Source organism: Staurois parvus, unplaced genomic scaffold, assembly GCF_062004578.1.
Source record: "Staurois parvus isolate SC_StPar_1 unplaced genomic scaffold, SC_StPar_1.0 ptg002749l, whole genome shotgun sequence".
NCBI classification, from domain to species: Eukaryota; Metazoa; Chordata; class Amphibia; order Anura; family Ranidae; genus Staurois; species Staurois parvus.
In genome coordinates, this window is record NW_028320545.1 from 153,389 (window position 1) to 181,143 (window position 27,755).

The 27,755-nt window shown below is 45.8% G+C and overlaps 1 protein-coding gene across 1 annotated transcript; it reads right to left on the reverse strand.

The window, feature by feature from the left end:
• Positions 1-27,755, reverse strand: LOC149429349 (guanine nucleotide-binding protein G(t) subunit alpha). Its single transcript, XM_089666514.1, has 9 exons — positions 27,509-27,755; positions 20,379-20,421; positions 17,308-17,449; positions 15,042-15,199; positions 7,029-7,157; positions 6,633-6,762; positions 5,037-5,190; positions 3,238-3,428; positions 1-938 (listed from the first exon to the last, which is right to left on the reverse strand). Exons 1-8 carry the CDS (start codon positions 27,612-27,614, stop codon positions 3,238-3,240), a joined length of 1,053 nt encoding a protein of 350 aa, XP_089522640.1. The 5' UTR covers positions 27,615-27,755; the 3' UTR covers positions 1-938.

Consider the following 27,755-nt stretch of genomic DNA (forward strand, 5'->3'; position numbering starts at 1 on the left):
TCATTCTGCCTAACAACGGCATTTATTGTATGGTAAGCCGGGTACAGAGCAGCTACAGTCTAACTGTACAATTGACTGCGGACCCTGCATTGGGAGAAAGTACAATTAATTCATTTTACTTATAAAAATAAATACATAGAAGACAAAAACACTAAAAGAGAGCGAGGTGGTCAACCTTCTACCGGATCTAAGTAGGTGGGGCCAGACTGGAATCATTTGCATGTTTTTAAGATGTGGGGAACAAGCTAAATATTTCTTCTTGAGCACAGAAATTGCAATGAAGATTCACTACAGTGCTAACCGGGAACCGGATAGACCCGTAGACTGGGAAGATAACTGGGGTGACATAAAGCACTGAATCTCCTGTGTTCTCCATCACAGTCACCGGGAAAATATTGGAGGGTCACATCTTTAGGTGTTTTCCAACCTGCTAAAATAATGTGCATTATCAACAGACTGGCAGCTCCCATTATGAGGTGCCCCTTTAACTTCTGGATGGGTGAAGTCATTGGTTCTCCAGCTGTTGGTCATTTTCATCCAACACCGAGCATCTCATCAGCTAAGACAGTCGCGCCTTATGGTTTTCTTTTTGCTGAATGTATGAAGGGTATTGTGCAAACAATAAGACAAAAGTCTACAGTCTGTGCAGATTTTAGCAATGGTTGGACACTTTCCTAGCAAGCTAACCACTTTGGTTGCGAAGGAATACAAGCTAGTGGGGGGAGATATAAATAGTATTGGGGCCACTGAGGGTTCTCAATCTGCACCCCCTAATTTTGTGCTTTTTTTGTTTAATCAAAACAGTTTTTAACAGGTTCTGCGTCTCTTCTCGGTCTTCTGAGAGGCAGGTCACAGTTCTCCGGAGCTGAGAGGCTGATCGGGGTGGAAGGGCGTATGGATTTTTAGGGCCAAACCCTCTGTAAAAATTCTGTGGAGATCTGTTTGGGAGACACAAAAAAAGGAGAAGATAAAGATGACTGTTGAAAGATGGGATATAAAAAACACTCTTTATAGGATGGGACTGGCAATGGAGCTCAATGTTCTTCTACCTTCCTCTGACCATTGGGAATCTTGCTAGTGACAGCCTACATTGGAAGGATGAGATTGCACTGGCAGGACTGGCAATGGAGCTCAATTGTCCTCTACCTTCTGCCGACCATTGGTTATTTTGCTAGTGACAGCCTACAGTGAAAGGATGAGAAGGCACTTGGCAGGACTGGTACTGGAGCTCAATGTTCCTCTGCCTTCCCCTGACCATTTGAAATCTTGCTAGTGACAGCCTACCCTGAAAGAATGAGATTGCACTGGCAGGACTGGCAATGGAGCTCAATTGTCCTCTACCTTCTGACAACCATTGGTTATTTTGCTAGTGACAGCCTACAGTGAAAGGATGAGAAGGCACTTGGCAGGACTGGTACTGGAGCTCAATGTTCCTCTGCCTTCCCCTGACCATTTGAAATCTTGCTAGTGACAGCCTACCCTGAAAGAATGAGATGGCATTGGCAGGACTGGCAATGGAGTTCAATGTTCCTCTACCTTCTCCCAGCCATTGGTAATCTTGCTAGTGACATCCTACATTGGAAGGATGAAATTGCACTGGCAGGACTGGCAATGGAGCTCAATGTTCTGCTACCATCTCCCAGCCATTGGTAATCTTTCTAGTGGTAGCCTACACTGAAATGATGATTTCAGACTGGCAGAACCGGCAATAGAGCTCAATGTACTCTGACCTACATTGACCATTCGGAATCTTGCTAGTGACAGCCTACATTGAAAGGATGAGATGACAATGGCAGGACTGTCATTGGAGCTCAATGTTCCTCTATCTTCCCTTGATCTTTGGGAATCTTGCTAGTGACAGCCTACATTGAAAGGATGAGATGGCAATGCAGGACTGGTATTTGAGCTCAATGTTCCTCTACCTTCCCTTGATCATTGGGAATCTTTCTAGTGACAGCCTACATTGAAAGGATGATATGATATGGCAATGGAAGGACTGGCATTGAAGCTCAATGTTCTTCTACCTTCCCTGACCATTGGAAAACCAAGAGATACAATTAAAAAACAGAAGTACCAGACCAAATGTTGAGAGACCATATAGAAAGTAGGACAGGATTGGCATTTGAGCTCAATGTTCCTCTACCTTCCCCTGACCATTTGTAATCTAGCTAGTGACAGCCTGCATTGGAAGGTTGAGTTGAGTGTCTTCCAGTGACTGTGCAAGGCATCTATGCAGCTACTTCCCAATCGCTATGAGAGATGGAGGTGGGAGGTAGATCCAAATGTAGATTAATCTCCTGGTATAAGGAGATGAACTGTACAAGGTTTCTGGCTGGTAGCTCACAAATGGGCCTCTATGGGATGCTTCAGGTAGAATCTCAGAGGCATTGATAAAACCCGGAGTGTTATACAAATATTGAGAGAATATAAATTGTTTATTTCATAGGGGCCAAGGAACACATTTTTGGGGTTCCAACGGGCCACTTTTATCAGGTCTTAAAAACCCTTTAAAGCTAAAAACAAAAACACTCTTTTGCAGTGGAGCTACCCCATGCTACAAGGGTTAACTTCTTGTTCAGGTCTAGTTCCTCTGGGTTGTAGGACTGGTCTCTGCATCCTCTTCTCCAGTGGTTAGACATCCTCTGATGTCATCAAGGGCAAACCAGACCCCAAAGCCCTGCATTGGACATGAGGACATTGAGGAACAGTCTACACATGGAGCATAGGAGACTAGAGAAGGGACCCCATTGCAAAGGAGGATATTTGCTTTACCCGCAAATGACCTTTAAGCCTTGATGAAAAGGACCCTCAAAACGTATTGTCTTCTGAGCATTTGGTATGTTTCTCCTGTTTTTCTTGAACCTCACTGACATCACTGGCCAGTATAGGCATTATTCACATATTATAATGGGGAAACAGCCATAACTATCCTAAACGAGGATATAGAGGTCCTTATACATTAGAAGACATCTCCCATTCCAGTCATTGTGATCTGGATGAAGGGAAGATAAACGGTCTATGGAGATCCTTCAGATCTGAGAGAACAAGGCTCAGATAGCTTTGAGAAATCTGTTTTATCACTTTTGGTTTCCCCTGAAAGGATGGAGGCTGACGCTTCTGAACCATCATGGCTCTCTGCCTATCTTCCTCATAATGCCTTGTGACTGACCACTCGCTCGCTAAAGAAAATACAAGCAAATATGCTTTCCATACAGGACTTGGATGTTCCATACCTACCTAGAACAGACCACAATCCTTTAGGTTTTCTTTGATGATAATGTCTGTGACCGCGTCAAACACGAACTTGACGTTCTCCGTGTCGGTGGCGCAGGTCATGTGACTGTAGATTTCCTTTACATCTCGTCGCATGTTCAGTTCCAGGAACTGTGTCTTGATATAATTTCCTGCGTCCTCGTATGTGTTGGGACCTGCAACATATCAATGACAATGCAAATTCACCATCTGGCATGGAGGGGCTTGAAATATACCTGTCGTGACATTTAGTAAAACACATTGCTTAAGAGAAACTGGTCACATGACAAATACTAATAAAAGTCAGTGCCGGGCCCCTTGTACTTCCGGGCCCCACAACAGTTGCATGGCCCGCTATAGTTGTACCCATGCTAGTTACCTAAAGTGCCAACAACAAATCTCCTTATCAGAGAATGACCAAGCAGAGAACCCTTTCCCTGTTTCTTTTTCATGTGATGTCTATAGCTTCAATGTTCAAGCAATATTTAGCCAGGACTATACCAATAATATGTCCACACCAGGGGCGGACTGACAACTCATGGAGCCCCTGGACAATAGGGGATCATGGGGAACCTGTGTCCTTGCCCACACTCAAACCACTCCCAAAAAAGCCTATGAAAGGTACCAGGGGCATCTCATGGGACCCCCTACGGACCCCGGTCCCTCGGGCAGTGCCCGAGTGTCCGAATGGTAAGTCCGCCCCTGGTCCACACCTGTAGACATGTCTCAACAATTCACTGTAGAATGTGCCCATGGATTCCCTGAGTCTTTTTGAATATCTGCAAAGCCCTGAGCAACACACCCTTGGGCCCCAAATCCTCAAATTAGTAAATTTCCCGTTTATACATTTCCCACACAATATTATGTGTGGGAAAAGCGGGCTTTTTTTCCAACAGGAACTCAGAGGAACGCAGTTCCAGCACTTCCAATATTGAATGTGTATAATGGCAAGAGGTGTTGTGTTGGAGGGTCTATTGATGCTGGCTGCTGGGGGATCTATTGTCACTAGTGGGGATCTGTTTCTGCATGGGGGTCTATTGTTACTGGGCAGGTCTAGTGTTACTGGTTAGGATCTATTGTTGGTGGGGGGGGGGTCTTATGTTGCTTGGAGGGATCTACTGCTGAGAGAGAGGTCTGTTGTTGCTGGCTGCTGGAGGGTCTATTGATGCTGTCTACTGGGAGGTCTGTCGTTGCTGGGGATGGTCTATTACTTTTGGGGTGGTATTTTGTTACTGGGGGGTCTATTGTTGCAGGGGTCTATTGTTGTGTGGGAGACCTGTTGTTGCTGAGGGGTTCTATTGTTGCTAGCTGCAAGGGATCTATTTTACTGTTTTTCTTGTTATCATTACCAAATTCCATACTAATTACTTAGCACTGAAAAATGATAATTGGTTCTGTATTCTGTGGTATTGGGAGGTTGGCAGGGGGTGTAACCAAAGGAGGGTGCTCAGAGGTGGGTAGTGGGAGGAGACAAGGGGTGACGCAGAAGGGGGGAGTTCCAGCACCTATTCTCAGAGAAAAAAAGCCCTGGGGAAAAATATTATCCTGTAATGTCCTTGCTCAGGGGCGGACTGACCATTTGGAAACTCGGGCACTGCCCGAGGGCCGGGGGTCGGTAGGGGGCCCCATGAGATGCCCATGGTACCTTTTTCATAGGCTTTTTTGAGTTTGGGTAAGGACACAGGGGCCCCATGATCCCCTATTGCCCGGGGGCCCCATGAGTTGTCAGTCCGCCCCTGTCCTTGCTTAACATTGATTCTTTTCCCAACTTTCCCTGGTCTTACCGTCATAGTCTGGGAAGCAGATGCTAAGGTGAGCCTTCTTGATCTTCTCTGTGAAGACGTCCTTCTTGTTGAGGAACAGTACGATGGAGGTGGTGGCAAAGTAACGGTGGTTGCAGATACTGTTGAAAAGGTGAAGACTTTCATGCATTCGGTTCTGCAGAGAGAAGAAGACATGAGAAACATATAACCGGCCAGGGGCTACCCCTGGAAGAAGCTGAGTTTCCCCAGTTTGCTGTTTGGTGGATGAGAAACACCTTTAACAAAGAGTCACGAGACTTTGTGTTAAAGTTCCAAAAACTTTTTTCATACTGGTTATCATTAAAATACAACCAATGTTTTTGGAGGTCTAGTGCAACCCATTCTTCAAACCCCTCTAGTCATAGGTCCTACTGTTGATGTAAAATGTCCTACCTAGTACCTCTATGACTAAGACCCGGTGGGTGGTGGCTTGTGGAGTGGTGCAAGACTGAAGTCATCTTACACGTTAACCACGTAGACTAGATAGTCTTGAGCAGCAATTTAAAAGTATCCTTTTCGACTAAATTTCACATATAGTATATTCCAATGTTACCGGTGACCAGTGGGAATTAAATGTTTTTGGATTTTTAACACAAAGATCCTTTGTAAAATGCACTCCTCACCCACCATACACCAATTTCACGAGAACCAATACCCCACCTGGTCCCTCATCAGTCTAGGTCCAACAAATGGACCCTACACCAACCTATCTTCCACACCAAGGCTCTCCAAACTTTCTAAACAAAGAACCAGTTTAATGTCCATCAGACATTACGGGGTCAGATTGTGGCCAGTGGGAATAGAGTCAGTGGGAGTAAACAATGCCTCCAGCTTGGTGGACAGTGGGAGTAAAAAAATGCATTGTGCCAGTGGTTAGTTGGAGCAATAGTGATATTGTTGGTATTGGGATAAATAGTGCTGCATGATTGGTATCAGTAGGAGGATTAGTACCCTATCATTGGTGTCAATGGGAAGAATAGTGCCCGATGATTGGTGTGAGTGGGAGAAATAGTGTCCCATCATTGGTGTCAGTGGGAGGAATAGTGCCCCATCACTGGTATCAGTGGGAGGAATAGTGCCCCATCATTGGTATCAGTGGGAGGAACAGTGCCCCATCATTGGTGTCAGTGGGAGGAATAGTGCCCCATCATTGGTATCAGTGGGAAGAATAGTGCCCCATCATTGGTGTCAGTGGGAGGAATGGTGCCCCATCATTTGTGTGAGTGGGAGGAATGGTGCCCCATCATTGGTGTGAGTGGGAGGAATGGTGCCCCATCATTGGTGTCAGTGGGAGGAATAGTGCCCTATTGTTGGTGTCAGTTTGGAGGAATAGAGATTTGTATTGGTGAGAGTAACAATGCCCAAGGGGCCAGATAGTGCAAGCAAAGGGCTGCACCTAGCCCACAGGCCGCAGTGTGGAGACCACTGTTATACAATCTTCAACTTTGGGTTCCAGCCATCTAGCATTGCCCTAGGGGATAGTCCAGTGTTTGGTGGGTACATACCCCAGGGTCACAAGTCTCTCAGGCCATTCAGGTCTACACACCAGAACGTTCCTCGATTTTCTGTGTTACTCACCACTTCATCGTCCTCCACCAGGACCATGTCGTAGGCGCTCAGTGCAGCAATGAAAATGATACAGGTGACACCTTCAAAGCAATGGATCCACTTCTTACGCTCAGATCGCTGACCTCCCACATCAAACATCCTGCAAGGAGACAACACGCCGTCTGATGACGTCAGTTGATTTCCAGGGCTAGTCCCAGGCTTTGTAAATAAAGCTGCCACTCATCAAAGATTTTGAGCTACAATGTAGAAAGTCTTTAGAATAATAAATCTGTTCTTATTTCCTTCTCATGGTATCTTGGACTTTGACATTAAGGGCTCGGGCACCTTTCTATAAGTCACATTCCAGCCTGTGGCCAATGGCTCTGGTAACAGTATGTACAGACTCCATGCAACCAAATGTTTTACCTGAAGTTGAGGTCCTTGAAGCCAAATTGTGTCTCAATGATACCGGTGGTCTTTACTCTGGACCTGAGCACATCCTGTTCGGTGGGTACATACCCTGGGGTCACAAGTCTCTCCAGGTCATTCAGGTAACTAAAAGCCAAAAAAAAGGTCACAGGTGAGGAGGATCATCCAACCTCTCTAACTGTATACTGTGATACTCAGAGTGATATATGGAAGTGATGAAGGTGAGCATTGCCGGTTGGTTAGGCCAGGGGTCTCCAGACTTTCTTAACACAGGGCCACTTTACTGTCCTTGAGACTTTAAGGGGGGCAGACTTTGGCTATTGGGAGTAGAAAATGTTCTGACATCAGTGGGAACAGACAATGTCCCATCTTTGGTGTCAGTGGGAGGAATTGTGACCCATTGTTGGTGTCAGTGGGAGGAATTGTGCCCATTGGTGTCATTAGGAGGAATTGTGAACCGTCATTGGGAAGAACTGGAACCCATCATTGGTGTCATTGGGAGGAATTGTGACCCATTGTTGGTGTCATTGAGAGGAATTGCGCCCAATCATTGGTGTCATTGGGATGAATTGTGCCTCATCATTGGTGTCATTGGGCCCGATCATTGGTGTCATTGGGTCAAATGGCTCCCCTTTATTGGTGTCAATGGGGGAAACTATGTCCCATTGTTGGTATCAGTGGATGAAATTGTGCTCCAAGGGCCGGATAAAAGCAGGCAAAGGGCCGCATTTGGCCCGTGGGCCGCAGGTTGGAGACCGCTGGGTTAGGCTGTAAAGGGTTCACATCAGATTGCTAACATTCATGTCTGAGCCTCTGTTTCCAGGTTGCCCAGATTTCCAGGTCGCCGCCTGTTTCTAGGTTTTCGGGCGCACATACACGCACCCTCCGCAGACCTGTGCTGTGACTGGACACAGCATGAGTTTGTCAGTAGTTTTCAGCCAATGATTTTGGCTCTATACCTGCTGATTGGCTGTGGCCTATCACAGCGCAGAGTTCTGTGTGTTTACAAACACACAGAACTCTGTACACAGACAGCGATCTGGCTGTTTCTTCTCCCTGAAATCAACTCTAAATTCAGGGAGAAAAAGCAGCCAGATCTGTGAGTAATCCAGCACACATTACACTTGTTAGGCACACAGTTAACCCCTTGGCTTCCCCTGGATGGTAACCCCTTCCCAGCCAATGTCATTGATACAGTGCAGAGTATTATCACTCATCACTGAACTGTCACTAGCAATGTCAGTGACAGTTAAGCCCAGCATGCACTGACAGCGGGCTGAACGAAAAAAAAAAAAAACAACTGAGGAGCTCGTTGTACTAACTAAGCAGTCTTAGTACATCGATCTCCTTGCTTAGCTTTTGTGTTCTGACAGGGGGACTGCCCCCCCACCACCACCACCATTGGCTGTTTTTTTTTCAGCATGCCCATTCAACAGACAGGCAGTATGTCGGACAGGCTGCCCAACACACAGGCCAAATGTTTCTGTTGAACCAGCCCAGTGGCTAATACTTGGCCCATGTGTCCCAGACTTTAGTGACCCTCCCAGCCCGTGTCTGTTAGCGCCACACTATCCAGTCACACTATAAGTCGTTGATCACCGCCTTTACCGGTATAGTGTCTGTATGAAAACGTATCTGAACTCTCAGGGCCAGGAACAGGGGTGGGCAGGAGGGGCGGCTGCCCTGGGCACTGTGGTATCATGTGAGGTAGAGGAGCACCACGAGGAGATTGGGAATAGGGGATTTGTGTTGGGAGGGGGAATTTGGGGGGGGTGGCAGGGGCTAAGAATTGTTTTAAGAGGGGAAATTTAGAGAGGTGTGTTAGGAGTGGTGATTTGGGGGATTTGTGTTGGGAGGGGGAAGGGGATTTGAGTTGGTAGGGAGGATTTGAGGGGTTTGTGCTAGAAAAGGTGATATGGTAGGGAGCGGGAAGGGATTTGTGCTGGGAGGGGGCAATTTTTTTGGAGAGGGAATTATACTAGTATTGATAATTAGAGGGTATTTGTGATAGGAAGGGAGATTGGAGGGAGGGGAGATTTTTTCTGGGGCATATGGGGAGAAAGAGGATTTGAGCTGGGGGATAGGGGGCAAAAACTTGTGCTGGGAGGGGGGATTTCAGTAGGGGGTGGATTTGTAATGGGAGGAGGGGGACTTTATGCTTAGGTGGTAAGCATGCACATTAGTGATAGATTTTTTTTTGGGGGGGGGGAGAGGATTTTTGCTGACACATTATGCTCATATATCTTTGGGGGGGATGTAATTTGGCATGTTCACCCTGGGCTCTACATGACCTTATCCTGGCACTAGAGAACTATACGAGTGTCCCCAATAGTATATTGTCCCCAATAGTAGAGTGTCGCCAATAGTATAGTGTCCCCAATAGTAGAGTGTCGCAAATAGTAGAGTGTCCCCAATAGTAGAGTGTCCCCAATAGTAGAGTGTCCCCAATAGTAGAGTGTCCCCAATAGTATAGTGTCCCCAATAGTAGAGTGTCTCCAATAGTATAGTGTCCCCAATAGTATAGTGTACCCAATAGTAGAGTGTCCCCAATAGTATAGTGTCCTCAATAGTATAGTGTCCCCAATAGTATAGTGTCCCCAATAGTATAGTGCCCGCAATAGTAGAGTGTCCCCAAGAGTATAGTGTCCCCAATAGTATAATGTCCTCAATGGTATAGTGTCCCCAATAGTATAATGTCCTCAATAGTATAGTGTCCTCAATAGTATAGTGTCCCCAATAGTATAATATCCTCAATAGTATAGTGTCCCCAATAGTATAGTGTCCTCAATAGTATAGTGTCCCCAATAGTATAGTGTCCTCAATAGTATAGTGTCCCCAATAGTATAGTGTCCTCAATAGTATAGTGCCCCCAATAGTATAGTGCCCCCAATAGTATAGTGTCCCCAATAGTATAGTGTCCCCAATAGTAGAGTGTCCCCAATAGTATAGTGTCCCCAATAGTAGAGTGTCCTCAATAGTATAGTGTCCCCAATAGTATAGTGCCCCCAATAGTATAGTGTCCCCAATAGTATAGTGTCTCCAATAGTATAGTGTCCCCAATAGTATAGTGTCTCCAATAGTATAGTGTCCCCAATAGTAGAGTGTCTCCAATAGTATAGTGCCCCAATAGTAGAGTGTCTCCAATAGTATAGTGCCCCAATAGTAGAGTGTCTCCAATAGTATAGTGTCTCCAATAGTATGGTGTCCCCAATAGTATAGTGTCCCCAATAGTATAGTGTCCTCAATAGTATAGTGTCCCCAATAGTATAGTATCCCCAATAGTAGAGTGTCCTCAATAGTATAGTGTCCCCAATAGTATAGTGTCCCCAATAGTATAGTGTCCCCAATAGTAGAGTGTCTCCAATAGTATAGTGTCCCCAATAGTATAGTGTCCCCAATAGTATAGTGTTCCCAATAGTATAGTGTCTCCAATAGTATAGTGTCCCCAATAGTATAGTGTACCCAATAGTAGAGTGTCCCCAATAGTATAGTGTCCCCAATAGTAGAGTGTCTCCAATAGTATAGTGTCCCCAATAGTATAGTGTACCCAATAGTATAGTGTACCCAATAGTAGAGTGTCCCCAATAGTTGAGTGTCCCCAATAGTTGAGTGTCCCCAATAGTATAGTGTCTCCAATAGTATAGTGTCCCCAATAGTATAGTGTCCTCAATAGTATAGTGTCTCCAATAGTATAGTGTCTCCAATAGTATAGTGTCCCCAATAGTATAATGTCCTCAATAGTATAGTGTCCCCAATAGTATAGTGTCCTCAGTAGTATAGTGTCCCCAATAGTATAGTGTCCTCAATAGTATAGTGTCCCCAATAGTATAGTGTCCTCAATAGTATAATGTCCCTAATAGTATAGTGTCCTCAATAGTAGAGTGTCCTCAATAGTATAGTGTCCCCAATAGTATAGTGTCCCCATTAGTAGAGTGTCTCCAATAGTAGAGTGTCCCCAATAGTATAGTGTCCCCAATAGTATAGTGTCCCCAATAGTAGAGTGTCCTCAATAGTATAGTGTCCCCAATAGTATAGTGTGCCCAATAGTACAGTGTTCCCAATAGTATAGTGTCCCCAATAGTGTAGTGTGCCCAATAGTACAGTGTTCCCAATAGTATAGTGTCCCCAATAGTATAGTGTGCCCAATAGTACAGTGTTCCCAATAGTATAGTGTCCCCAATAGTATAGTGTTCCCAATAGTATAGTGTCCCCAATAGTGTAGTGTCCCCAATAGTATAGTGTCCCCAATAGTATAGTGTGCCCAATAGTACAGTGTTCCCAATAGTATAGTGTCCTCAATAGTATAGTGTCCCCAATAGTATAGTGTGCCCAATAGTATAGTGTCCCCAATAGTACAGTGTTCCCAATAGTACAGTGTCCCCAATAGTATAGTGTCCCCAATAGTAGAGTGTCCCTAATAGTATAGTGTGCCCAATAGTACAGTGTTCCCAATAGTATAGTGTCCCCAATAGTACAGTGTTCCCAATAGTATAGTGTGCCCAATAGTATAGTGTCCCCAATAGTATAGTGCCCCCAATAGTATAGTGTCCCCAATAGTATAGTGTCCCCAATAGTATAATGTCCTCAATAGTATAGTGTCCCCAATAGTATAGTGTCCCCAATAGTATAATGTCCCCAATAGTATAGTGTCCCCAATAGTATAGTGTCCCCAATAGTATAGTGTCCCCAATAGTAGAGTGTCTCCAATAGTATAGTGTCCCCAATAGTACAGTGTCCCCAATAGTATAGTGTTCCCAATAGTAGAGTGTCTCCAATAGTATAGTGTCCCCAATAGTATAGTGTACCCAATAGTAGAGTGTCCCCAATAGTATAGTGTCCCCAATAGTAGAGTGTCTCCAATAGTATAGTGTCCCCAATAGTATAGTGTACCCAATAGTATAGTGTACCCAATAGTAGAGTGTCCCCAATAGTTGAGTGTCCCCAATAGTATAGTGTCTCCAATAGTATAGTGTCCCCAATAGTATAGTGTCCTCAATAGTATAGTGTCTCCAATAGTATAGTGTCTCCAATAGTATAGTGTCCCCAATAGTATAATGTCCTCAATAGTATAGTGTCCCCAATAGTATAGTGTCCTCAGTAGTATAGTGTCCCCAATAGTATAGTGTCCTCAATAGTATAGTGTCCCCAATAGTATAGTGTCCTCAATAGTATAATGTCCCTAATAGTATAGTGTCCTCAATAGTAGAGTGTCCTCAATAGTATAGTGTCCCCAATAGTATAGTGTCCCCATTAGTAGAGTGTCTCCAATAGTAGAGTGTCCCCAATAGTATAGTGTCCCCAATAGTATAGTGTCCCCAATAGTAGAGTGTCCTCAATAGTATAGTGTCCCCAATAGTATAGTGTGCCCAATAGTACAGTGTTCCCAATAGTATAGTGTCCCCAATAGTGTAGTGTGCCCAATAGTACAGTGTTCCCAATAGTATAGTGTCCCCAATAGTATAGTGTGCCCAATAGTACAGTGTTCCCAATAGTATAGTGTCCCCAATAGTATAGTGTTCCCAATAGTATAGTGTCCCCAATAGTGTAGTGTCCCCAATAGTATAGTGTCCCCAATAGTATAGTGTGCCCAATAGTACAGTGTTCCCAATAGTATAGTGTCCTCAATAGTATAGTGTCCCCAATAGTATAGTGTGCCCAATAGTATAGTGTGCCCAATAGTATAGTGTCCCCAATAGTACAGTGTTCCCAATAGTACAGTGTCCCCAATAGTATAGTGTCCCCAATAGTAGAGTGTCCCTAATAGTATAGTGTGCCCAATAGTACAGTGTTCCCAATAGTATAGTGTCCCCAATAGTACAGTGTTCCCAATAGTATAGTGTGCCCAATAGTATAGTGTCCCCAATAGTATAGTGCCCCCAATAGTATAGTGTCCCCAATAGTATAGTGTCCCCAATAGTATAATGTCCTCAATAGTATAGTGTCCCCAATAGTATAGTGTCCCCAATAGTATAATGTCCCCAATAGTATAGTGTCCCCAATAGTATAGTGCCCCCAATAGTATAGTGTCCCCAATAGTATAGTGTCCTCAATAGTATAGTGTCCTCAATAGTATAGTGTCCCCAATAGTATAGTGTCCTCAATAGTATAGTGCCTGCAATAGTAGAGTGTCCCCAATAGTATAGTGTCCCCAATGGTATAATGTCCTCAATGGTATAGTGTCCCCAATAGTATAATGTCCTCAATAGTATAGTGTCCTCAATAGTATAGTGTCCCCAATAGTATAATGTCCTCAATAGTATAGTGTCCCCAATAGTATAGTGTCCTCAATAGTATAGTGTCCCCAATAGTATAGTGTCCTCAATAGTATAGTGTCCCCAATAGTATAGTGTCCTCAATAGTATAGTGCCCCCAATAGTATAGTGCCCCCAATAGTATAGTGTCCCCAATAGTAGAGTGTCCCCAATAGTATAGTGTCCCCAATAGTAGAGTGTCCTCAATAGTATAGTGTCCCCAATAGTATAGTGCCCCCAATAGTATAGTGTCCCCAATAGTATAGTGTCTCCAATAGTATAGTGCCCCAATAGTAGAGTGTCTCCAATAGTATAATGTCCCCAATAGTATAGTGTCTCCAATAGTATAGTGTCCCCAATAGTAGAGTGTCTCCAATAGTATAGTGTCTCCAATAGTATAGTGTCCCCAATAGTATAGTGTGCCCAATAGTACAGTGTTCCCAATAGTATAGTGTCCCCAATAGTATAGTGCCCCCAATAGTATAGTGTCCCCAATAGCATAGTGCCCCCAATAGTATAGTGTCCCCAATAGTATACTGTCCACAAAACCACAGTTTGGTTGTTACCAAAGACATGTAGCAGAATACACTTAGGCCTAAATTTATGAAGAAATTTGATTTTATTGGATCTGTTTTATAACAGAAAGTAGAATTTTTTTTCACAAAATGTTCCGTCTTGTTAAAAAGAAAAAAATATATAAAACCAAGCGGTGATCAAATACCACCAAAAGAAAGCTCTATTTGTGTGAAAACAAAAATGATATAAATTCCATTTGGGTACAGTGTTGCATGACCGAGCAATTACCAGTTAAAGTAGCGTAGTGCTGACTAGCAATGCTCTGGTAGTGAAGGGGGTAAAACCTTGCAGAGGTCTAGTGGTTAAAGTAACCATAACAATAATAATATGACCTCTATGGATTATTACAAGCCAGGAATAGGGTCATTACCCCCCAAAGCTTGAAGAAGAATCTGCAGGAGGTTGCTGTGACTCCTCCTCCTATCCCTGTGAGTGTGATGGGAGTGACTTTGGGTGGGGGGCCCGTGGAACACAGCTCACTTTGGAGGGGTGGGAGACCCCTGTCTCAGCTCCCCATATCCCTCTTATGTGTAAGTCACCCTGTGCCTGTTAGGGGTGCAGGGTGATCTGTCCTAATATTGTGTAGACATGTCTAGGTGGGGTGAGGGTTGTGGATTGTTTGGTGTTATGTGGTGCATCCCGTTGTTCTATTGTGTGTCTTTCTTGGGAGCAAACTATTATGGGATGTATGTGTTTGTATATTGGCTTGGTGGGGGGTGTCTGCTGATGTGTTTCTTGTTGCTAGATTTGGTTTGCCCTGCCCTGTGTCCTTATGCAGGGAGGGGGGGTTGTTCCCTTGAATGTATATACCTTGTGTCTGTGTTAAAATAAAGAAGTCTATTTCCTGGTTTAATACAAGACTGGTCTCGTCTAGCCTAGTATGGTCAGCGGTGGTGTCCGTGGATCTGTGTTCGGACAGAGAAGTGGGAGTCTATCGGAAATACCCAAGTGCAGTCGGGGTCCGGTTCCATTACAGTGAGCATACAGGAAGTGGGGCGAATTTCCCCAATGGGGACACAGAAACTTGACCAAGGTTGTAACCTTTTTCCGCTCCTTCCAAAACCAGCCGTTGGATTTCCAGTTTTGGGGTCCACCATCGCTGGGCAGGAAGTGAACGAATACTCTTCCCAATGGGCTCCCATTCATACCATACAACAGATAACACAATATGAGAGTTTCTTACTATCCCGCTGAGTCGTTGAGCTGATATTCAGATGCGCGGTCAAAGCACGCCTGAATGCCCGTGTCTTTCCACAGGCGCCCAATGATGTCTGACATCTCCTTGGGCATGGTGCCCTCATCAATGGTGTCTGACAGATGCAATAGCTTACGGGAATCGTCCTGGAAGAGAAGAAAGGGTCATCAGCAGGAGGATCGACACCGATTATCACAGATTATCATTACATTTGTTAAGATTTTATGTCTCCTTGTGAAAAATGTTATTACAGCACCAGCAAACAAAATGAAAATCTGGTTTCACGCCTTCTAGCATGGCCTGTAATGGGAAACAGGTGGAAGATCCTGAGACGTGTCTATAGCAGGGGCGGACTGACCATTTGGAAACGCGGGCACCGCCGAGGGCCCGGGGTCAGTATTGGGCCCCATGAGATGCCCCTGGTACCTTTTTCATAGGCTTTTTTGAGTTTGGGCAAGAACACAGGGGCCCCATGATCCCCTATTGCCCGGGGGCCCCATGAGTTGTCAGTCCGCCCCTGGTCTATAGGCATCACAGAGTGCCACTACATGAAAACCCTGCTTCATAAATGGCTTCAAGGCCAAACCCACTTCTACACCCCCCCCCCCCCATTGCCTGAGCAGGCTAGCCAGAGCCTGGAGCATTGTTTTGTGCTATGTGCAGCCCCAGGCTGCCGGACAACTCGTTGAATGAGCTCCTGACCACAGCTGAAGAAGAATAAAAAAAATCAGACTTCACCACCACCATTCCAGCCACACAACAATACTAAGCCCTGATGAAGGAGGAGCTGTGCACAGCCTCCGAAACGCATCGGATGCAAACTCTTGATAAGACCCTTTTGTTGTGACCAGGGGCGGACTGACCATTTGGAAACTCGGGGACTGCCTGATGGCCCGGGGTCAGTAGGGGGCCCCATGAGATGCCCCTGGTACCTTTTTCATAGGCTTTTTCGAGTTTGGGCAAGGACACAGGGGCCCCATGATCCCCTATTGCCTGGGGGCCCCATGAGTTGTCAGTCCGCCGCTGCTTGGCACCATTGGCATGGCATGACTTTTTTGGCTGTCGGTAAGGGTGACATCCTTTCAACTGACCCCCAATGTAAGGGGAATTCTTCCCACTGATCACCAATGTAAGGGACATTCTTCCCACTGATCACCAATGTAAAAGGCATTCTTCCCACTGACCCCCAATGTAAGGGACATTCTTCCCACTGATCACCAATGTAAAAGGCATTCTTCCCACTGACCCCCAATGTAAGGGACATTCTTCCCACTGACCACCAATGTAAGGGACATTCTTCCCACTGACCACCAATGTAAGGGGCATTCTTCCCACTGACCACCAATGTAAGGGGCATTCTTCCCACTGACCACCAATGTAAGGGACATTCTTCCCACTGACCACCAATGTAAGGGACATTCTTCCCACTGACCCCCAATGTAAGGGACATTCTTCCCACTGATCACCAATGTAAGGGGCATTCTTCCCACTTTTTTTAGTTTGGGCAAGGACACAGGGGCCCCATGATTCCCTATTGCCCAGGGGCCCCATGAGTTGTCATTCCAGCCCTGGTTGTGACAAGCAAAAATTGACATTTGGACCAATCCCTACGACTTGGCTCTCATACTTTTGACCTTACAAATTGAACTTCCCAGGCAGTGCCGGGACAAGGTCATGTAGCACCCGGGGCAAAGATGCCAAACGGCATCCCCCCCAACTAAAATGTATGAGCATTACATGTCAGCAAAAATCCCCTCCTTCCTCAACTCCCAAAAAAATTTGAGCACTAATCTGCATGCTTACCCCCAAGCATAAATTCCCTCCAAAATTCTTCCTCTTTCAGTAGACCTGCCAGCTTGTAGGTAGGCACTCTCCATGCATTGCCCCCCCCCCCATCTCACTTGATACCACAGCGCCCGGGGCAGCTGTCCCTCCTGCTCACCCCTTTGTCCCTGCCCTGTTCCTAGGGACACTGCTGAGACCCCACTGGGGCCATATTCCAGCAATCATTGGACTCATTTTGAACCTTCTTCATACTTGGATTCCAGCACTTCACCATCTTAATTCCAGAATATGCAGCCCCAGGATGCCCCGCATACCTGAGAACGGGCATAGCCATCACTCTACAAGTGGCTTTTAAAGGTCACTGACTGCTAACATGGGAGATGCTCCAATACACATTCTTATCACAGAACCAAATGATGGCGTATCCTAAGAACGTTGGAAGTATCTATGGATATCGAGGTCCTCGCACCTGTCGTCCAGGGTCTCCATACTGGATGTTCAGCGTGTTCATAGCTTTCACGATGGCGAGCATGGACTGGAGGGTGTTTCCATAAATAATGGTAATAAACTCCAGACATTCTTCAAGGGAATAACCATCTTGGTGAATAATTCTAGAATTAATAGAAGAAATGAACATTGAACATCTTGCATGATGTACATAACATGAAAAGATACAAGGCGGTATCAAAAAGTAGGGGAGACTAGTTTTGTAACACACCAACAGATGGCAGCAGAAGGCTGGATGCACAGCCACAGGGAGTACTGACCTTCAGAAGTCAGTGTGCCAAAAGACATCGTCCTGTGTATATCGGGAGCTGTGCAATTGGTGCTATTCTGACCGGGTGCATTAGAACAAAGAGCAAATGTGAAATTCTGGAGAAAAACTGTAAAAATCTGCCACAGAGACGTTTGACATGATTCGTCAAGTTTACGGCGATGCTGCAATGAGTCGTTTGAGGTTTTTTGAGTGGCACGTGCGTTTCAAGAACAGAAGAACATCGCTGGAAGAAGACGAGAGATCAGGAAGACTTCAAATGAGCTCAATCCCCGAAAAAAATGCCCTCTTCCCGAAGATGAAGATCCAGCTGAAAGGTTGACGTTTTGACAACATTGTGGAGATCCAGCGTTTTGCCCGGTTTCACGCAGAATTTTACGTTCGCTCTTTGTTCTAACTTGCTGTCCTTGATGAAATAGCAGAGGTGCATGCACAAGGTCAGAATAGCACCAGTTGCACAGCTCCCAATGTACACAGGACGGTGTCTTTTGGCACACTGACTTATGAAGGTCGGTGCTCCCTGTGACGGTGCGTGCAGCCTTGTGCTGCCATCTGTTGGCGTGTTTCAAAACTAGTATTGAAACTTTTTGATACCATCTCCTAATTAATGACAAGTCTACTTTAACCACCTCCCATCCGGCCGTTGTATAAAATGGCCGGACGGTGGCAGTGCAGGGTCAGGTGGCCATTTATAAACGGCCTCCCCGCCCCCTGCTTGTGCGTGCTCCCTGGGAGCACGCAGCACCGCGATCCAGGGCCCGCTGTGTCCTCCGGACACAGTGGAACACCGATCGTCGAACGGGACCTCTGTGCGAGGTCCAGATCATGTGATCACTGATTGGCCAATCAGTGATCACATGCAGAGTAGTAAGCAACATTGCTTACTGCGTGTGAAATCTGTGAATGATCACAGAGGTCACATGGTACAGGGCTATTCACAACAGCCTTGTACCATGTGACAAGCTGTGACCAATCACAGCTCACAGAGTAGTTCACAATGGCTGCAAGAATGCAGCCAGAGAGAAGGAGAAATGGGTGTAAAAGCAATCGGTGTAAAAAAAAAAAATCTTCATCCCCCCACAAGTACTACAGTGTCACCATGGTACTGCTAGGGTGACGGTATGTAAAAAAAAACAAACAAAGAAACCCCATAAATAATAATATATAAAAAAAAAAAATTGTAAAATTTTTTTACAAATTATAATTTTTGGAAATAAACTGATTTGGGTTTTTTTTTTACTAAAAAGATAACGGAATAAATTTTGTCCAAGATTTATGATGAAATATTATTTATTAGCAAAATTTTATCAGAAAAACACTTTTTTTCAACATTTTTGGACCATATCATTTACATAGCAAAAAAAATAAAAATCCCAGCGGAGAATAAATACCACCAAAATAAAGCTTTATCTGTCTCAAAAAATGCTAAAAAATTCATATGGGTACAGTGTTGCATGACCGCGCAATTGTCATTCAAAGTGTGACAGCGCTGAAAGCTGAAAATTGGCCTGGACAGGAAGGGGGGGAAAGTGTCCGGACTGGAAGGGGGGGAAAGTGTCCGGACTGGAAGGGGAGGAAAGTGTCCGGACTGGAAGGGGGGGAAAGTGTCCGGACTGGAAGGGGGTGAAAGTGTCCAGACTGGAAGGGGGGAAAAGTGTCCGGACTGGAAGGGGGGGGGGGGAAGCGTCCGGACTGGAAGGGGGGGGAAGCGTCCGGACTGGAAGAGGGTGAAAGTGTCTGGACTGGAAGGGGGGGAAAGTGTCCAGACTGGAAGGGGGGGGGGAAAGTGTCCGGACTGGAAGGGGGTGAAAGTGTCCAGACTGGAAGGGGGTGAAAGTGTCCGGACTGGAAGGGGGGGGAAAGTGTCCGGACTGGAAGGGGGGGAAAGTGTCCGGACTGGAAGGGGGGGAAAGTGTCCAGACCGGAAGGGGGGGAAAGTGTCCGAACTGGAAGGGGGTGAAAGCGTCCGGACTGGAAGGGGGGTGAAAGTGTCCGGACTGGAAGGGGGGGAAAGTGTCCGGACTGGAAGGGGGGGAAAGTGCCCGGACTGGAAGGGCGGGGGAAGTGTCCGGACTGGAAGGGGGGGAAAGTGTCCGGACTGGAAGGGGGTTAAAGCGTCTGGACTGGAAGGGGGGGGAAGTGTCCGGACTGGAAGGGGGGGAAAGTGTCCGGACTGGAAGGGGGGGAAAGTGTCCAGACTGAAAGGGGGTGAAAGTGTCCGGACTGGAAGGGGGGGGAAAGTGTCCGGACTGGAAGGGGGGGAAAGTGTCCCGACTGAAAGGGGGTGAAAGTGTCCGGACTGGAAGGGGGTGAAAGCGTTTGGACTGGAAGAGGGTGAAAGCGTCCGAACTGGAAGGGGGGGAAAGTGTCCGGACTGGAAGGGGGGGGAGTGTCCGGACTGAAAGGGGGGGAAAGTGTCCGGACTGGAAGGGGGGGGAAAGTGTCCGGACTGGAAGGGGGGGGGGAAGTGTCCGGACTGGAAGGGGGGGAAAGTGTCCGGACTGGAAGGGGGGGGGGGGGAAGTGTCCGGACTGAAAGGGGGGGAAAGTGTCCGGACTGGAAGGGGGTGAAAGTGTCCGAACTGGAAGGGGGGGAAAGTGTCCAGACTGGAAGGGGGGGGGGGGAAGTGTCCGGACTGGAAGGGGGGGAAAGTGTCTGGACTGGAAGGGGGGTGAATTGCAAGAGGTCAGATTGGTTGGAGAGAGAATATATATATATACCATAAGGACTACCAAAGAGCTGAAATATGTAAACAGTAAACTTACTTCATCTGCTTTACAATGGTGCTCTTTCCGGACTCACCAGCTCCTGTAAACGCACAGAATATTGATAACGGTCAGCTATATCTTTCAATGATTCCATACAAATAATACATAACATTTTTTAATATTTACATTTTATATTTCTGTATGATTTATATGAATTCTGAAAGGAGAATGTGTCAATACATGTGATGTGGATCTGCATACATTATCCTCATCCTCATCCTGATGGACGCAGGAACATACAAGAAGTATTGTACATGGTATGGTGGCCATCCGTCCCTGTTTGCCAGGAGGTGTCCCCATTTTCGGGGATCTGTCCCCTGCCAGTAAACATCCCCAGTGATGTCCCCAGAGGTGTAGTCTTCCCCCAGCTTGGATTGCTGGCTTGCAATTTTAAAGATGATGCCATTAGAATTTCAGGTGCCACCCCAATATGGTGCAACAGGGGCCAGTTGTGGCCGATTGGCAATTGTCTCCTGGCTAATGCTTTCCACTTTTGAGCAAATGCTGTTCCTATAAAGTCTTGGATCTCCCACAACTCATATATTTGGTTCACATTATTTCAGTTTCCAGTATAGGCAACATCTCCAAGTTCCAACCACATGTACAGCACGGGCTTTAAATACATTTGTAGGGAAAATCCTCAACTGATCCGGATTTTGGACGGAATGATGTTCCTCACCGAGACATTTTCAGTTGAATTGGGTTTCAAGTTTTAGTACTCATCAAGATCCCATGATAAAGGGGGGAGGGCGGCGTATCTGGATTTATTTAAACAAAATCTGAATATACTTATCTCTTAGTATTGATCCGATGCCTGGTGACCCATATGGGTACTATATATCCAGAAAGGTATTCTGCACACAAATAAGTATTTGGCATTTTGCACAGCAGAGTAGGGAATGGCCAGAGAGGGGTCACTTTGATGTAGTTGGCTAAAGAGGGATTCCTCTGACACATTTAGCCAGAGAGGGATCAATTTGAAGCCATTGGCCAGAAAGGAATCACTTTGACACAGTTGGACACAGAGGCATCACGTTGATGCTGTTGGTCAGATAGGGATCACTTTGACACAGTTGGCCAGATAGGGATCACTTTAACACAGTTGGCCAGATAGGGATCACTTTAACACAGTTGGCCAGACAGGGATCACTTTGACACAGTTGGCCAGATAGGGATCACTTTGACACAGTTGGGCAGAGGGTGATCACTTTGATGCAGTTGTATAAAAATAAATCACTTTTACACAGTTAACTAGAGTGGGATCACTTTGAAACAATAGGCCAGATAGGGATCACTGTGACACAGTTGGCCAGAGAGGGATCACTGTGACACAGTTGGGCAGAGGGTGATCACTTTGATACAGTTGACTAGAGTGGGATCACTTTGACACAATAGGCCAGATAGGGATCACTGTGACACAGTTGGCCAGAGAGGGATCACTTTGACACAGTTGACTAGAGTGGGATCAATGACACAATAGGCCAGAAAGGGATCACTTTGACACAGTTGGCCACAGAGGGATCACTTTGATGCAGTTGATCAGAAAGAGATCACTTTGACACAACTTACTAGAGTGGGATCACTTTGCTACAGTTAGCGAAAGAAGGTTCACTTTAACACATTTAGCCAGAGAGTGATCACTTTGGCACAATAGGCCAGATGGGGATCACTTCGACACAGTTGGGCAGAGGGTGATCACTTTGACACATTTGGCTGGGGGGGGGGGGATCACTTTGATGCAGTTGGCCAAATAGGGATTGCTTTGACACAGTTGGTAAAAGAGGGATCATTTTGACACAGTTAACCATATAGGGATCACTTTGACACATTTAGCTAGAGAGGAATCACTTTGAAGCCATTGTTCAGAGATAGATTACTTTGAAGCCATTGGCCAAAGAGGAATCACTCTGATGCCATTGGCCAGGGGGGAATCACTTAGACACAGCTAGTCAGAGAGGGATCACTTTGACACGGTTGGTAAGAGAGAGAGACTACTTTGATGGAGTTGGCCAGATAGGGGTTCACTTTACTCAGTAGGCTAGAGAGGGATCATTTTGATGCATTCGACATCTGTGAACCAAGAATTCTTGTTATGGGCAAATGCTTGCTAGAAAGGCTGTATATCAGTGTGCAGAGAAGGGGGACTGACCATACGGAAACTCGGGCACTGCCCAAGGGCCCGGGGTCAGTAAGGGACCCCATGAGATGCCCCTGGTACCTTTCATAGGCTCTTTTGGGTGTGGTTTGAGTGTGGGCGAGGACACAGGGGCCCCATGATCCCCTATTACCCAGGGCCCCCATGAGTTGTCAGTCCACCCCTGGTGCAGAGGGTTACACAGGTCTAAGTCTGCACATGTGGTCGTACCCATTTAATACTTCAATATATATATCTATATATCAATATATAAGCTCTTTGGATCTGAGCACAGATCTCCACTTCTATAGACCGTGGATGTACCAGAGACAATGGAGGGATCTATTTCTTGCATAAAATTAAAAGTTTGCTGGTATGCACCTTTGTATGATAGATGGTATCCGACATATTTTCCGTTGGGCACCCGTGCCCTCAAATAGTTGTTTCTGTTGTGTTTATAAATAGCGGACTTTAGGAATAGCCTACTAAAAGTTCAACATTTAAAAAGCTGTGTTCCTCAGAATGGATCATACACAATAACTGTAATATCTGAGAGCATATATCACTCATACTTTACATAGTAAGTTGTGTCCAGTTGGGATTAGGCCCCTGACCTTCTACTCAAGGTGTTCCCTCTAAGCTTCTCCTCCCAAGGGCAGAGCAGGTTTAATGAGATAGAGGAGTTATAGCTGGATCAGCATATTCATCTCCCAGAACTGGTAATGTCCCTTCAGGCTGTTGGCCGGAGTTAGGTATTGTGTATAAGTATATCAATGTAAAACTCAACAGTGAAGGATACTGACACACTCAACTTCCACTTGTGTGTGATGCTGTCCACACACGTTACAACAGGTATTCTCAACCAGGGTTCCTCAAGAGGTTTCTTGAGGTTCCATGAGCTGTGGTTGCTTGATCTCCAATATGCCTGGATAGTTCTGGGGTCATCACCACTTAGCAGCATTGGCATGGCATGATATGTTTGGCTGTCGGTAAGGGTGACATCATTTCCACTGACCACCAATGCAAGGGCATTCTTCCCACTGATCACCAATGTAAGGGGCATTCTTCCTACTGACCACCAATGTAAGGGGCATTCTCCCCACTGACCACCAATGTAAGGGACATTCTTACCACTGACCACCAATGTAAGGGACATTCTTCCCACTGATCACCAATGTAAGGGACATTCTTCCCACTGACCACCAATGTAAGGGACATTCTTCCCACTGACCACCAATGTAAGGGGCATTCCTCTCACTGACCCCCAATGTAAGGGACATTCTTCCCACTGACCACCAATGTAAGGGACATTCTTCCCACTGACCACCAATGTAAGGGGCATTCCTCTCACTGACCCCCAATGTAATGGGCATTCTTCCCACTGACCCCCAATGTAAGGGGCATTCTTCCCACTGATCACCAATGTAAGGGACATTCTTTCCACTGACCCCCAATGTAAGGGGCATTCCTCTCACTGACCCCCAATGTAAGGGGCATTCTTCCAACTGACCACCAAGGAAGGGGCATTCCTTTCACTGACCCTTAATGTAAGGGGCATTCTTCCCACTGACCCCCAAAGTAAGGAACATTTTTCCCACTGATCCCCAATGTAAGGGGCATTCTTCCCACTGATCCCCAATGCAAGGGGCATTCTTCCCACTGACCCCCAATGTAAGGGGCATTCTTCCCACTGACTACCAATGTAAGGGGCATTCTTCCCACTGACCCCAATGTAGGGGACATCTTCCCTCCGGCCAACTTTGTAAGGGGCATTCTTCCCACTGACCCCAATGTAGGGGACATTCTTCCCTCCGGCCAACTATGTAAGGGGCATTCTTCCCACTGACTACCAATGTAAGGGGCATTCTTCCCACTGACCCCAATGTAGGGGACATCTTCCCTCCGGCCAACTTTGTAAGGGGCATTCTTCCCACTGACCCCAATGTAGGGGACATTCTTCCCTCCGGCCAACTATGTAAGGGGCATACTCATTACCTATGATAGTCAACACCATCTAGTGGCCACAAAGCCTATATCTCCCATTCACACATTCGATCTGCAGAGAATATAGCCTGAGGACATTCAATTTTGCCCCATTGCACAAAACAAATTAACAGGTTCAACAGATGAACAGCTATGCAAAATTAGTTTCTTTCTTTATAAATACACCCCCTAATGTGCATATTTGTTGGAGTGTTTTTCTTATAAAAGAATATAAGTCACTTAGCACTCTCATAGCTACATTAGCCATTGTGAGCCAAGAAGACAATTGACCCTTGGGCCGGAAGCGGGTGGGGGTGTAGCTGAAATAACAGCGGACGGTAACGATGGCGGATTTATGGACGAAGAGAGAAACAGACTCACAGTTGGGAGTTTCGATATCTAGATTTTAGACATTTATTAAAATGAATAGATAAACTTGCTAATTGAATTTATTAATTTTGATAAATGTCTAAAATCTTCTAGAAATCGAAACTCCCAACTGTGAGTCTGTTTCTGTCTTCGTCCATAAATCCGCCATCGTTACCGTCTGCTGTTGTTTCAGTTACCAAATGGCATTACCATTAATACTATCAGATTACCGTCCTCAAGGTGCCAGTTCCCTGACACTGAAATGGAGGAGATGTGTCTGCCCTTAATCTGTTTGTAAACCTTCGAGGGATTAACGTCCTAACTCAAATCTCAGACCGACTACAGGAGACATTGCTGCATTTTCTATTAGGTGATGCAGTGAAAGTGTCAGGCTGGAAATATCCGTCTGCTTTTTTTTTTTTTTTTTTTTTCAAGGTTCTAAATGCTGATTTTTATTTAGAAGCAAAGAACAAAAAAATCCTTTTGCCGTAGATATGCTGCTAATTTCTTGAAGGACTCAATAATTGTGCTGCTTGACTCAACATCGTCCCCTTCAAGGATAAGTACTGCTAAAGTGTACATGAACATGGCCTCTCAGGGGAGCTGCTGGCGATAGTAACCTCATGGAGGGTTCACATGGGTCCTACAGGCTGTTGGTAGGTCCATCCTTTCCAAAAAAAAAAGGGGCTAGTTGGGCTCTTTCACTGCACCGCTTCCCCTTGGGATGACCCTACTGGATGACCTACCCTACAGCAGCACAGGCGACGTATTTCCTCAAAGCACAAGCCAATATTTACATGGTATGCTGGGGCAGGAGGGTCCTATGTGTAACCAACAATGGGCTCCCTGCCTCTCCAACAGGGGCGGACTGACCATTTAGAAACTCGGGCACTGCCCGAGGGCACGGGGTCAGTAGGGGGCCCCATGAGATGCCCCTGGTACCTTTTTCATAGGCTTTTTTGAGTTTGGGCAAGGACACAGGGGCCCCATGATCCCCTATTGCCCAGGGGCCCCATGAGTTGTCAGTCTGCCCCTGCTCTCCAACCCCCACTCAGCCCTCCAGGGATACATAATATTTACATCAACCTTTAGAGACTCCCCAACTATATACAGTTCTATTTACCCAAATGTTTCAACTACCTTCACAAATCATTGGGATAAAGGGGGCCCCATAGTAGCTGCATGGTTTGCTATTGCTACATACACATGAAGAACATAAAGCGGGCCCCATAGTAGTTGCATGGTTTGTCATTGCTACATATATACCAAAAAAAACATACAGTGGGTCCCATAGTAGTTGCATGGTCTGCCATTGGTACATACACACCAGGAACATAAGGAGGACCCCACAGAAGAGGCCTGGTTTGTCATTGCTATATACACACAAAAAACATTAAGAGGGTCGCATAGTAGTTGTATGTTCTGCAATTGCTATATGCACAAAGATTATAATAGGGGCCCATATTGTAGTTGCAAGGTCTGCCATTGCTACACACAGAAAGAACATAAGGTGGGCTCCATAATAGTTGCATGGTCTGCCATTAGTACATACACAAAGAATGGGGGCCCTGTAGTAGTTGCATGGTCCGCCATTGCTATATACACAAAGAACATAATGGGGGCCCCATGGTAGTTGCATGGTCTGCCATTGCTACATGCACAAATAACATAAGTTGGGCTCCATAATAGTTGCATGGTCTGCAATTGCTACATGCACAAAGAACATAATGGGGGCCCCATAGTAGTTGCATGGTCTGCCATTGCTATATACACAAAGAACATAATGGGGGCCCCATAGTACGGTAGTTGCATGGTCTGCCATTGCTACATGCACAAAAAACATAATGGGGGCCCTGTAGTAGTTGCATGGTCTGTCATTGCTATATACGCAAAGAACATAATGGGGGCCCTATAGTAGTTGCATGGTCTGCCATTGCTACATGCACAAAAAACATAATGGGGGCCCTGTAGTAGTTGCATGGTCTGTCATTGCTATATACGCAAAGAACATAATGGGGGCCCTATAGTAGTTGCATGGTCTGCCATTGCTACAAGCACAAAGAACATAACGGGGGCCCCATAGCAGTTGCATGCCTTGCCATTGACACACAGAGAACCGTGCCAACCTATTCTGATAACCTGGACTATTTCCTACATGCAGAAATCTTCTATAATTAGAATAAGTTGTTTTTCAGAATTGTGTTTATGTGGATCTATGAAATCTTCAGTGAAAGGGAGATAATTATAACCATTATCATCCAACCAGGTTTTATCTTTCCGTGAGCTGCAATAAAAGTGGAATTTGATTGGCTGGGTCTGCAGTTTCTGTTTCTTTCCTTATCACCATTGACCATAAAATGGCTGCGCTTTTTGAATTATATTGAGTTACATTGAAATCCTTTTGAATGACTGGTTGTGGTTACAACACACGACTGAACCTTCGCCAACTCAATCTCACTAACTTTTCTTTTACCGGAATGATATAGTTGTTTTATAGATTATTTTTATCCCGTTTTCTTGGTCTATGTGGTCAATGCCGTCTATATTGATGATAATAATATTTGGCCCTGGGTTTGTTTGGGATCTCCTGTATCGATCTTTCCCAATATTTCCTTCATTATCATCCAATTCCATGTCTTACCCAGTAGGAGCAGTTTGACAGTCCTGGCGTCCTTCTCGGCATCTTCCTTCAGTTTCTTCTCTAGTTCTCGGGAATGCTTTTCCTCGGCGCTGGCCCCAGCTCCCATCTTCCTGTATCCCAAAGGGGGGGAGTACGACGCACCAGGGACTTTCCTCCGGATAAAGATGGGCAGCCCTCCTTAAGGGGACGGGAGTCGCAGTTAGCGAACTGCCTGTCTGACTACCACTAGGGCTACCGGAGGAATGAA